The sequence below is a fragment of the Cyanistes caeruleus genome, chromosome 1, assembly GCF_971803275.1.
Source record: "Cyanistes caeruleus chromosome 1, bCyaCae1.hap1.1, whole genome shotgun sequence".
Taxonomy (NCBI): domain Eukaryota; kingdom Metazoa; phylum Chordata; class Aves; order Passeriformes; family Paridae; genus Cyanistes; species Cyanistes caeruleus.
In genome coordinates this window covers 114,692,017-114,705,371 of record NC_141701.1, presented here as the reverse complement: position 1 = coordinate 114,705,371, position 13,355 = coordinate 114,692,017, and the positions used below count along the sequence as shown (strand labels likewise).

Below are 13,355 nucleotides of genomic sequence, written 5' to 3'. Positions count from 1 at the left end.
CCTGACAGCAATCAAACACAAGTCTGAAGAGAGGAATGAATTTTTTCCTCCATGCTTACAAAATGGGTATTTTAGTAAATGGATATTTCCTAAACTAGATTCCCAGAGCTCTTTTACTTTGGAAGATAGCTAACATTCTTTCCCCAGACAACAGTTTGGACATCGTAATCAAGTCACGTATGCTTTAATATTTGTGTAACTGTAATCATTGTGCAAACTTAACACAAGTCAAGTGCACTTCTGGCAACTCTATGGAGCTCAAAATTTAGAGTCAAGTCATGGATAACAGTCTTTTTTGTGATGTACATCTGTACAGCCACATTTATAAAAGTGTCCAGATACCTCGCCTGGGTGATGGAAGAGCTTTAGTCCAGCTTCATGGATGGGAAGCTAAGGCACCACTTGAATTTCTTTCTATATATATTAAAATGTTTCTATTGAATGTTGAGAAGTGACCAGACAAATCTGTAGAGCTAGTTCCTGAAATGAGAAGCAGACTTCATTATATACCATATCATATGGTTTCTACTGTGAACTGTAACTCCTAAAATTGGTATTAGCTTCACTGACTTTTTTCCTAGTAGACATTTGATCTTTCTAGATTTTGCTCCTTTCTGCTCTAGTGACAACCATTTTTCTTTACTGAAGCAACTAATTTTATTTGTTCTCCTTTTTTAATACATTGTTTATTGATCACTTTATCATTCTTCTGTATTGTTTCAAAGAGCCGTGCAGATGGTTAAATACCTTCTATGTGGATAGTTGAAATTGTGATTTTGTGAAAGTCAGGAATAAATTGTGGTTCAGCTTGTGGGCTGTGTAAAGCAATTCAGAGCCCTGCTACCACCCTTTGTTCTGCCTTGAATCACGCTGTTGTTCCAGTTTGTGCGCGTGTGTTGATCAGGCTCCCAACCGCGAGCTCGTTTTATTGCTGCACAAACAGGGATTAGCGCTGCCGCACTCCTTTTCACTCGTGCCCTGGGCTTGAGCACTCTTTTCAGAGGGGAAAGGTTAGTGGAGTAATTCGGTGTGCCACTTCACCTGTCTCTGCCTCCAAAGAGTTACTTAGTCTGTGCATTATTATTGATGATAGCAAAAGAGAGCAACGCTGCTGCTCTAAGATCACTGAAGGATGCTATGATGCATTTCACATATCTCATTTTCTACGTCAAGACTCACGCTGTCCTTGACATGGTCTTCTAGGAGTTCACTAGGAGTTTGAAACAGGTGATATGTGGCTAACTATGCAAACTTCCCAAGGCAAAGTGACACAATAAATAAAATTACTCACAAACAATTCATCTTCTCTTAATCCCTTCCTCCTGGAGTACTAAATTGTTCTGTGACATATTTAGTATAGTATGTCTCACACTGCCATTGCAGTTTTCACTGACTGGTCTTTTTATAACACTAACCTGGATACCACTGAAAACAATGTAAGAAAGGATAATTATATATTAAAGATTTTTTAAGTTAAGTTTAAGGGTGGTTCTGATGTGACTCAAACTGTCAGCATTTGCAGTTAAGAAAACTGGTATTTCAGTGAAGTATTAGTTTCTGCTCTTGCCCCAGTCTGATTTTTTTTTTTTTTTTTTTTTAGTTTGCCTTTTAGGTCTTAAAGGTTGGTACAATATTAAAACCAATAAAAATTGGATTCAGAAATCTTGGCTTTCGCTGCAAGCCAGTATGGGAATATATTCTGTCCTGCACTGCTATTTGCAATGAAAGTACCAAACAAAATGTAGTTACTGAAAACAAGAACTTTTATTCTGGGTTGGCTTGGTTTCAGGGTAACCAATCCTGCGTGTACTGCTCTATAAAGATGACTCTACTGCAGGGATCTTGTAGATGACATACAGAGCACATTGACTTTTCCTAGAAAAATAAGCTCAAGCACTCCACATTTTTTAATTTAAAAGCAAATACAGCATAATATCTGCTAAGAGAGGCTCTCCTAAAAGAAACAAACAAAAAAAGTAGTAGTCCCTAAACCAAAAACTCTTATAAATGTGTAACTAAAGTTAAAATAACTAGAAAATTACTTATTTGTTTCATGTTGCACATCCTGTCCAAAGCAAAGGAAACATTTAATTTTTGCTGACTGCTCTTTCAGTAGAGATAGTTCTGTAGAGCCTCTCAGTGGGGTGCTCTCACAGCTATGAGTATGGAGTTGTTTCATTCAGGAGAAGGAATAAGACCTTTCAAATTACATCTAACCTCTGGGAATTCTTCCACTCTAATTCTGCTCTTCAGCTGGAGCCCAACTCCTTACAGCCTGATATAAACCTGAATCTAAACCTGGACCAAGAAAAAAAAGTACATTCTAAATGTTTGGCTGAAGAAACTGAGATTTTTACAGGGCTGTGGGTTTTTTTAGGTTTTAAGGTACTCCAGAAATCTTTCTGAGAATCCACTTGTGGTGAAATAACTGGCTCCATCAGCTCTTCTCTATTAAAACCACAAAATACAGCAATGGAAATAAAATTATACTTTATAAATGCTCATAAAATATATATAAAATGCATACAAACACCCGTAATGTACGTTTTAAGTCTGAATGTGTGTCTCTTTAACCATGTTGGCATTACCGATTGGAATTTCATTGCATATTGTGTGGTTGATGGGGAAGGCACATTGAAATCAAGCTGTTAAACACACCATCTCCGTGTTTTATTTCACTGGAGTATGTTTGCTGTATTTTTAAAAGAGCATTGCAAAGCCCAGGAGATGAATTCTGCTCTGAAATTGCTATTTGCTGACATAGAAATAGCTGTAAAAATACAAGCCGAGAAAAATACAGTGTAGCAATATATTTTCATTTATTTGAGGGGAAAGTAGCTTTTAAAGAAGAATTATAGTCTGTCTTCTGAATGATAAAGCAGTTTAACTAGCATTAAACACAGCTGAAATTTTGTAATGACCAAACCTCAGCTCATCCAAATCCCCAACAGCATTAACTCCCTAGAATTGAACTGTAAATTTGATTAGCCTTACAATAGACATGAGACACAAATGTTCTTCCTTATACAGTCATATTAAGTGGCTGCAAAAGAAGATGACAAGGTATTGTAGAGCAGTGCATCCAACCTTTTTAAGCTAGGGACAAGCTCCAGTTCACCCAGTTTTCAAAACCAAATAAATACGGGGCGATTTCATGAATTCTGATATAAACATGAGGATTACATATGGTGAGGTGAGATTTAGCAGCTGCAGTCTTCCTGTAGATCATCCAGAAGATTTTTTTCATAGTCCAGTTCTTTGGATTGACATTTTCCTTGTAAACTTGTTGCTGAACCATAGCTTCTCTCCTTGCCTGTATAATATGGTGCCTTTTTAATATATTTTCGTTATTCATGCATTGTCCTCTGATGTGAAATTTGATCCTGTAATTCCTGGTGTGTTAATACTTTGCATGGAGTTAATCAGAGGATGGGATGAAAAATTTCCTTTACACAAGCTACAGGTTTTGGAGGCATCTTAGGCTGGGTTTTTAAGAGTTCAGAGTCTGGGACTGGAAGGAACTGGAAGGCCTAAAAGATTTCTGTGTCCACAGAATCGCAGCAGCTCCTCCACTGAGCTGAGGGTGTGAGGCACAGCACGATTTCCCGTGCTCCCTGCGTGTGGCTGTCACAGCCAGTGCCACCTGCAAGCCTGCTCCAGGGATGCAGTGCCACACGGGATCGTGGCTCAGCCTGCCTCATCCCAAGGCTGGGAAGCCCATTCCTGCCCGCAGGACAGGGAAGGAGCTGTGCACAGAGGGTGCCATCCCAGCTCTCGGGCCAGCCACCACACATCTGGTGATCCAAGAGCACACTTCTCCTGCCAGGCCATGAGTTGCATAGATATGCACTTTTTTTTTTATTAATTTATTGTGGGTTTAATTTCTTTTACTAGATTGTTTCAGTAACACTTTCCTGGCATACCTTTATACTCCTATCCCCTGATAATTGTCATTTGGACACTGTCCTGTTTAGAGTCAAATTCTGAAACTAACCCTGACTTCATTGATGAATCATGCTACTTCTTTAAGGGAAAAAAATAAGTAAAAATTAAAGCAGTTTACTAGTTACAGAAATAAATTTTTAGCATCAACAGCAAAACCACAGATCTATATAAATGGAAAATAAGAAATTTTTTTGGTAGTGAGAAATGGAAACAAAAGAAAAATGTTGCTTTGAATTTTGAGATCCAGTTTTCCTTTTCATCTCTTAATTAGATAGATTATGCAGCGGTTGTTTTATAAATACATATTTGGCCTTACTAATGGATATTTCACAATAATCCTTAAACAGTGCAGCCCAGCTGAGCACCAGGTGGTGCTCAGCCATGTGCTACCTAGCTTAGAGGGGTAAGTGGAGACCATTGTTTCTTCCTCATACTTGGTATTTTGTAGGATTTCTTCCTCATATTTTGTGCTATTTTGTAAGACTTGGGCACTATAACAAAGGCTTGTGCATGTTGGGAGTTAAATCTTTTAATTGTTCTAATTAAGATGCTTCAATTTATCTTGTAATCTCTGTGTTATGGTCTGTCACGGTGAATTACGTGGCAGCGGTGACTCACAAAGTGTTGAGAGATGTGTCTCCTTGGACCTGCTGGCTGGAGCTGCCCACACAGATGCAGGGAGAGGCCAGTGGCGTTTCTGGAGCTCACACACACTGTCCTTACATCCTGTGGCACAAATGCAGCGTGCTGCTTCAAACTGGCCAGTGCGCCCCTGCTTGGGTGGCTCTGGTCTGAGGTTTAAATTTCCCTCCTCACCAGCTGTCCTGGCTTCCCAAACAAAGCAGTTGTGCCTCCTGATGGCTTTATGGCTTCACAGCAGCTGCTAAAATAAGCCAGTTCTTCAAACACCTATTGAAGTGTCCTTTTTAAAGTCCTCATAAATATCTACGTGTGACACACCTCCAGACTCTCTGACAGAGATGTGAAATAGCTGAGCCTCGCTGTCAATAACTATTTTTCTATTCCTTGAAATAAATTCCTTGCTCTCAAATAAGCAAGTGGCTTTCCCAAACTGTGGCTTTGCGTTTTTATTCAATATTGTTATAACCAACAAAACACACAGCCACACTGAGAAAAACCAATGTCATTGCTGTAATTACTGAAAGTACCTTTTAGTAATGTTTGCTTGGCAGCTGGCTGTGGATGCAGCTGGTCCTGCTCATGCTACAGCAAGCAAGGACCTCTCTTTGCTTCCACAATCCTGCTTCATACAGGCAGATACCAATGGAGGCAGACCCTGGCTTGGAGGAAACACCTGAGATGATTGATAGTTGATTCTCAGGTCACTCAGCAGGAATTTACACACCTACAACATAAAGCTTTGTAGACCTCAGACATCTTGCAGGCCATCACCTCCACTCTTTCAACTACCAAACAAAACACCACAGAGGCTTGAACATATGGATAAATAATCAGCCCAGTTCTTTACATTAGTGGACTTGAACAGATTTCCACACCTTACCAAGAGTGCCTCTCACTGATTCTCTCACCCCAAAGGAAAGGAGAACCCTCCCATGCTGGGAGGGGCTGAGCAGAAGAGCCTGTGCCTTCCTAAGCCTTGTAAAGATGTATGTTGTTGAAATACTTTCTTGTTCCTAAAAGGAGATATAGATGAAACCCCACACCAGGAAACCAAACATTCTAATTATCATCCAGCTTTGGAGATGATGATGTGATCCTCAGTACCCTTGCAGTATATCAAGGAAATCAATTTACAGCTCTCAATGTGAAAGACATGCTGTTGCAGAAACATTCATCCTGCACATAAAAAATCTTCCAGATTTGAACTAGATAACTTTACTACAGCACATCACTGTTCACTGACTCGTACAAGGTTTTATAAAGATCTCAGAGCCATCACTTTAAATACACACTAGACCTCAATAAGAACTTGCTGCATTCCAGATCATAATGCTGTGATATTCCTGCAACCCTTCCCAGCCAGATGCCTCAGGGGCCAAACCCCACCCTCCCCTACAAGCATGAAAACCAGGATATGCTGCAAATTTTTAACCCTTAGTCTCCATTTCTCCACGAGTCTGTGGAAGTGTTTCTTTGGGCAGGGGCTTGTGTCTGAGGAGGATGTGGGAATTTGCAGCAGTGCTCTCACGCTCATCCCCAGGCTACCACTGCACTACGACAAGGTTTCCCTGTTGCTATTTAGAGAAATCCTTTGCAAAGAGAAATGTTGCCCTTTCCTATTGCTCAGGTTCCCCACTTGCCCTGCAGGGCTTCTCAAACCTCATTCCAGCTACAAATAACTTTTTGCTACTTAAGCACCTGTAGACTGTTAATCTCCTACTTGCACAGGACAAAATCCCTCTGATAATCCCCTAACAGTTTTTCTCCCTGGCTGTGGAGTTAAAGGTGATATACTTTCTAGTCTACAACTTTTAAACTCTGTCTTTGACCAGATACACTTCTTCCACACATATGCATGTAAAAATAATCAAGTCCAGGCCTCAGTGACCTCCTCTGGATATATTAAGATATTAAAGGCAAGCACATGCAGTAAGTGTTTGCAAGACTGAGACTACAGGGACTTAGTGCACTGCAGTCACAGTGATAGCTTGTCTTACTAATTTAGAAGGTGAAAACTTAACATTCAAATCACAGGCTCTTCCTGAAAGTGGAGGTTATGCATGGAAAGCAAAGGAATTTTTTTTTATTAGATATTACTCACTGATATTCAGTGAGATTGGCAGTCAGCCAATCAAACGATTTTGGCTAAGGCAACATGTTTTTCCCCTATCTTATCATCAACAACCAAAGAAAAAAGCCCAGATTTACTCTGCTTGACAGAAGGCCTGACATCTTCTCCTGGGAATTTGGGTGGTTAATAGTGCAAGCACCACACTCAGATTACAACTGCACCGAGAAAGCTGATATTCATATTGTTCAATGGCACCATCTTCAGACAGCAACAAAGCTGATTATTACCTGGCTTTCACAAGAAGTCATATTCATCTGTCCTAAGTCGGGGAAAAGTGTGGTATCAGTGCCTCTGGACTCGCATGGTACAATCTCAGAACATGTACTGCTACAGCAGAAATACCAAGAGAATGGGTTCCCCTCAAAAAAAGGGAGAAACTATAAATTTTGTCTGCTTAAATAGAGAAGAGAAAAACGTTGTCAGAAAAAGAAAAATGTTGATGAAATGCAGTCACTTACAGAAATGTCTTGTCTTGGATTTTTTTTTTTAAGGGGATTGATTTGTTTTGATTAATTAATTGTGGAGTCATTCATAGATCCAGACTATATCATGCAGCATTCTGGCCATAGGAATGCTCAGAAAGATCCCATAAATTAAATAAATCTCAATCCCATAGATTAACAAATCTCAAAATTTGGAATTAACTTCTGTTGCTTTGAAAACACTTGCTGCCCTAACTGCTTACATTGCTTTATGCTTTGAAACTAAAAGTACTTTTAAAAAAACAAAACAGCATTCAACCTGGTAATACAATTAGAGGTAGTCCTCTTCTTAGGTGAGAATATGAATAGTTGTGGGAGTCTAATGCCATAAATAAATTACATCATCTGAAGGTGAGTTTTAGCCTAAAATAAAATTATCGGAACTTTTTTTTTTGTGAGGTAGAGCTTTCAAAAATTGTTTCAGTTATATGTTTACGAGACATGTATAGCTAATTGCCATCCATCTCCCCCTTCATCTCCTTCCTCCCATGCTTTGAAAACAAGGCTGGTACACGTAGGCACCTTGTTCTTGCAGTGAGACCTAAGAGAACCGAACAAATGTGGATCTGAAATAGCTTTTTCATCCTCCCGAGGCTGACGGGTGTTTCACGGCTTGTGTTTCCTTTTCAGCTGACCCCCTGGTTGGAAGCATTGCCACTCAGTACATGACCAACAGAGCAGAGCACGACAGAATGGCCAGACAGTGGACCAAGCGATACGCCACATAGGAACCTCCTCTAGGATTTGCTGGACCTGTGCAAGCACATTCACTAAGTGCATCAATAGCCCTTCCCTTCATTCTTATTTTTTATTCAATTTTGAACCATTTTGTGACAAAAGGTTGTCCTTACTTCCTTTTTTGTTTCGTTTCGGTTGATTTTTATTTTTATTTGTTCTGGGTTTGTTTTTTTGGTTTTTTTTTTTTTTTTTGTTCTGTTAACTTGAAAGTTGTTTCCCTCAAATGTAGACAGGGAATTTTGGTTATCAGTGCAAAGAATGTTGGATCTGTAATAGTATAGAGCTTTATCAGAAAGCTTTGTATTAATGTGTGGGGTTGGTTTGTTTTGTTTTTTTTTTCTTTCATGTGGTTTTGGGGAAAACAAGCAAATTCAGAATTATATCTCGTTTCTACTTAAATGTAGTGTTTAGGGTTATTTTTTTGTACTGAAGTCTTTAATGGTGGGTGCATGCTACTGGGAACAAGTTTTGTATAAAAGCTTAAAATCAAGAATCACTGTGCATTACTAAGACTGTGTTTATCACTAGCCTTCTGTTTCCCACACGAAAGGCTATTGCATTGAACAAATTAATATGTATTTTGATTTACTTAAAAAACAACAAAAAAAAAGTGCTTGTAAATTTCTTAGGGACCTGCCACTTTTGACTGTGGATCAGTTGATGTACACTTGTATTATTAAAGCACTCAATAAAACACTGTGGCTGATAAATGCACTTCTTGCAGGGCGGTGCTTTTGCATTTACGCAGCACAGGCTGCTTAGTCCTCACGTAATACAACTGCAGGTTAAAAAACTATTTTTAGACCTGAACTATTCACTTCTTCCCAACAGTGCATTTCTTAACTTGGAATTCTTCATTGTGTCTTTCTTCATATACAAACATCTTCCAAATTTCAAGACCTTTCTTTCACATGTCTGTGCTCAGCCTTGCTATTCAGAAGCCTCTTGCTGCATCTTTTACACTGTGGCTTCACTAGATCCATCTTGTTACATTTAAAATAGTTGGCAATAAAAATAGCCTTGCAGTGAAAGCAGAATATTGATGTTGATTTTATACAGCAGGCTTCATTTTGCCTTTCTCCAAGCTCTTTGACTGTAAAAGCAAACTGTTATTTAAAAAAAAAATAAATTAAGGTTTTCGATGGGAAAATTGAGCCCACTGCACCAATCATTCCCAGCACATTCAATGATAAGGGTATTTCTATTCAGATTTGACCTTCAGGCTAATTTTAGATATGCAGCCATGGAGGGAAAACTTCTACTTGGCTAAGGAAATGTGTGGGTGTTGTGATTTAGAAAATATATACTGTGATGCTGATAGCTGGATGTTCTTTGTGTTGCAAGGCATATTGGAAAATCCCTGTCTCATATAATTAAACGTTAGAGATGCTATACACACTGCTTGCTTGCCCTCTCCCCTCTCTCCTTGCCTCTTATGTTTAAAGAAGATCTTATCTTAAAGAAGATGCATTCCTGCAGGGTCGCTATAAACACAGAGGGAGACCAGATCCCATCACACTCCAGCTCAGTTCAACCGGCATGAAAACTAAAGCAGTCAAGGTGACACCACAGGGCCTCTACACCCACCACTGCATTGCTCAGCATTTCCAGGCTCTTTTGTTTTTCTATCTTGGTCATTTGCTAATAAACTGAGCAGACATTCAGCTTCAATCTGCTGGTGAGTTGCCCTCTGCATGAAGAAAAGCTGAACGCTGATGTAGTTGTAGGTGGTTTATAACTACCACCCCAAGAACCACAGGGATCTCAAAGAAATAATCAGACTCTCTTGATCAAAGCAAATAGAGTCTTCTGGTGTCTGTAGAAGCCACGTGTTTACAAGCCCAGCCATACAACATTTTGAGGCCAATGGGTCCTAAATACAGGCATGAAAGAACAATGGCATTTCAAACACAAGCAAAGTACAGAACCCAGACTTCTCTGAACCAGACATTATTACAGTTTCAAAAGCTGTGCACTTTGAATTTGCAGGTAAGTTGCCCACTCTGTGAAGGGGCATTGTCAGTCGCATTGTCCTGGATAATATAAAATTACTGCCGTAGGAACCATGAGGATCTCAAAGAAATAATGAGCAAGGACCAACCCACATTGATTAAAGCAGATGCAGAGTCTTCTGGCATCTGCAGGAGCCAAATCTTTGCAAGTCTGGCCATAAAACATTCTCTTCTGTTTGCAAATCTGCTCTATTTGCCTCCCAAGTAATTACTTTTCTTCATCTGCTAAACCTGGGAAATATGAAGCATTATTTAAAACCTGCTGTTGTTGCTGAGGAGAAATGAGCCATCCCCAACACAATATAGTCTGCCAATAGAGGCCCAGTAAAAATGCTTTGGCATAATCTCTTTTTCTCCTTTTTTTCGTTTTTCCTGGATCTAGGAAATAATTGCACTTTGTTATGTCTCACCTTTGCTCTTCAGATCCTCTTTAAATTTAGCTGACTCCTGCTGCTTCTTTTATGATAAACCATCTTTCTCATTTCTTCTAGTTGGCGAAGTCTGTGTTTTCAGAGAGCTGGGTATGAAGATCTTCAAGTGACTTGCACATGCTAAAACATTCAAGAGCATACAGTTGGCCTAAAACCACATGCAAAGGCCATCAGTTCAGCAAACTTCAGTATTTTCTCAGGGACACACAAATGCTAAAGCTGGGGCTTGTTCTTTAAAGACATCTTACAGCTGTTCTGAATTCAACTGCAATATCAAGTAAACAATGTTTAATTTCCAGCAACCCCAGCTAAATGTCACTGTTCCATAGCCTTTGAGTTCAAGTCAGATGAAGCAGAAATCAGGGAGCTCTCTGAACTGCATTCCCCATTCATGGATTGCTGAAGTGGCGTTCACATCCCCCTGTCCAACTGACCAGATGATTTCCCTCTTCAGAAAATTGCAGAACGACAATGCATAAATCAAGGTTCCCAAACCCATCCTGTGTTTTTGGAGATAGCATTTCCAGGCTGCTGCAGGAGTGAGCAGGGCCATAACCCTTTTGATTGCATGCATTGTGGGTGATTGCAGCCAAACAGTTAAAATTCATTACAGCCAGCTGCTGTGCCATGAATAAGGCAGGAGTAATTCCTCTTGAAAGATCTTTGTTCAGGTTTTCATATTATGGGCTGCAAGTGTATGGGCAGATCCCGTGCCCAAGCAATGGATAGCAGCTCACAGCCCTTCCTCCCTGCTACCCTGTGCAGTGATAGCAGGGGAGTATAAAACACCAGAGGGGTTGGGACCCTAAATCCCTGAACTGGGCTCCTCCTTGAAGCCTTCTCAACCTTTTAAATTCCTGGGGGCAGTGCATGCTTTCAATTTGTTGGTGCAGTGTGCCTTAATCCCCCTGATTTATTCCCCTCACTCACCCAGTCCTTCTTTCTGGATCCTTTCTTCTGCTTGATGAATTTGTTACTCACAGCTGAGAGGCCACCCAAGACACTGATCCCAGTTCAAATACCTCTTCCTGAAGCTGCCTGAGCATAGTAGTGCCTTCAAGCCCTGAAGCAGATGCCAAGAGTCTGTCCCCAGGCCCCTCTCCAGTCCCCCGTGTCTGAGCCCATGTCTGTTAGAACAGGAAAGCAGAGGTGGCTCCAGTGGAGCAGGAAGGAGTGCAGCAACTCTTATCTGCTCCAGCTCCAGTGGTATCCTGGGGTGCCTTTTCTCCTTTCCAGTTCTCAGAAACTTGTCTCTGAAGATGGACATCTTACCACAGGCCTGCATTTTGAGTTGTAAAATCTATGTAGCAAAGACCCAGTGGAAATTCTGTCACCTCCGAAGTCCAAACATCCAGCCTTGGCAGCCACAGTTCCTGCAGAGCCAGTTCTCCCTGATGGGTTTTTTTTCATTCTCCATTGGTCCTTCTTCTCTTCTGCTTTTCATTCCCTTTCATTTCTCCTCCTATCCTTTCCTCCATGGCATCATCTTGATGTTTCCTTCTCCCTCCTTCCCTTGCCTCAGTCACAGCTCTATTCATGGTCATGAAGACATCACGTCTGTAACACTGGAGCTGCTTGAAGTCCCCTGATTTTTAGGTCTTAGAAGCAAGAAGGAGCTTTGTATGAATTAAGTACTTCCTCATTGTGCCACGCCTGGCACTGGCTATAAACTAAATCACTTCTCCCACACACATCATTAGCAGTAATGAAATCCGGGCTGGCCTCCTTAGCATGGTATCCATATGCAAATGAATTTCCTCAGCTCAAAGGATATGCAGAGCCAATGCATGGCTGCTTGGGATGCCTTCAGCAGCCTCTCTCAGGTCACAACTGGAATATATTTGGGGGCTACTACTTACCAGGAAGAGTTTTATGATACCTTTAAATCCATCATTCTGCACCCTAATTCCATCGTGAACTTTAATAGGGACTTGCAGCTCTCTGGAATAATGAAAAGAGCAAAGCAAAACATCCCTTTTATGTCTACTTTGATTGTGAAGGAAAGTAGCCACGGACTATTGGAAGGTTAAAACAAAGGCAGGACTACTAAAACACACTAATCCCTCGCCAGTCCTAAATTAGGAAAACCCCACTTCACGTAACAGCTAAAAAAAATATTAATTTCTATAGACTTCGCAGGGCAAAGTCCAAAAAACCTCATTATCCTGGTGTCCTAATAGTTCATGTGGATGATCAGATCATGCATTTCAGGAGAGGTTTTCAAGGGAAATGCATCCACTAGGAAGAGCCTTCCAGCACCTTCATCTGCACACCTTCAGTCAGGCTGCACAGAGGACTCCCTCCTTGACAGTCCCTTGGGAAACAAGGGCTGGAAACAAGAACCTCGGGTCATTCTTTTTTGTCACTGCTCCTCAAATACACTCACTCACAACAGGCATTTGTTGCTGCAGAATCAGTGCTGGGGTCCCCTTTTGTGTCACTGAGGACCTTGGGGTCAGGGAAAACAAAGGGTCACACTTCAGTCTCTGTGAAATGCCTCCTTTCTTTGCAGTTGACTCATAGCCTTTGTAAGGCCCTGAATGGAGCCTCTTCACATGAATGGGGCTCCTACCACACATATTTCAATACAGGCCTGCTCCTTTCTTCACTTGTCATAAACAGGGCAAGGGAAGTGCTTTGCTCACCAGCTTTGGAAACACCTTGCAGATAGCACAGCTGAACTGTGCCCTTGCCCACCTTCAAACTCTTCCATTTACATTTCTTGGACAGCTCTCTGTTGTATGAACAATTCTCTAGTAATCAGTGCTCAGTGCCAGGGATCTGCAAAAATCCTGTTTCCTTTGTCCTTTAGACCACATGCAGCCTTCATCCCTGCTCCTCTCTGCTGCTCCCCATTTCCTACATCTTCTTCTTCACTCAGGCTTCAGGCACCCAAACCCCTTGTTTAGCCCAGCAAACACCAGTCACCTTTGCTCCAGGCTGCTCACAGCCCAGCACTGTCTCAGTGTGGTGC

General features: G+C 41.0%; 1 protein-coding gene and 1 long non-coding RNA gene across 6 annotated transcripts in view; one reads left to right on the top strand and one right to left on the bottom strand.

The window, feature by feature from the left end:
• The window catches only part of UBE2E2 (ubiquitin conjugating enzyme E2 E2), a 202,283-nt gene extending 193,635 nt beyond the window's left edge, over positions 1–8,648 (top strand). For all 5 annotated transcript variants that reach the window (XM_086851673.1, XM_086851685.1, XM_086851669.1 and 2 more), the window contains one exon: positions 7,831–8,648. In XM_086851673.1, coding sequence (XP_086707799.1) covers positions 7,831–7,928 — 98 coding nt within the window. In that variant the 3' untranslated portion in view covers positions 7,929–8,648. The remainder of the gene's footprint in view (positions 1–7,830) is intronic.
• Positions 7,911–12,027, bottom strand: LOC147655840 (uncharacterized). The gene is made up of 2 exons (XR_015276718.1): positions 11,312–12,027; positions 7,911–10,501 (listed from the first exon to the last, which is right to left on the bottom strand). It is a non-coding gene; the product is annotated as an uncharacterized LOC147655840 (long non-coding RNA).
• Between the last annotated feature and the right edge of the window lie 1,328 nt (positions 12,028–13,355).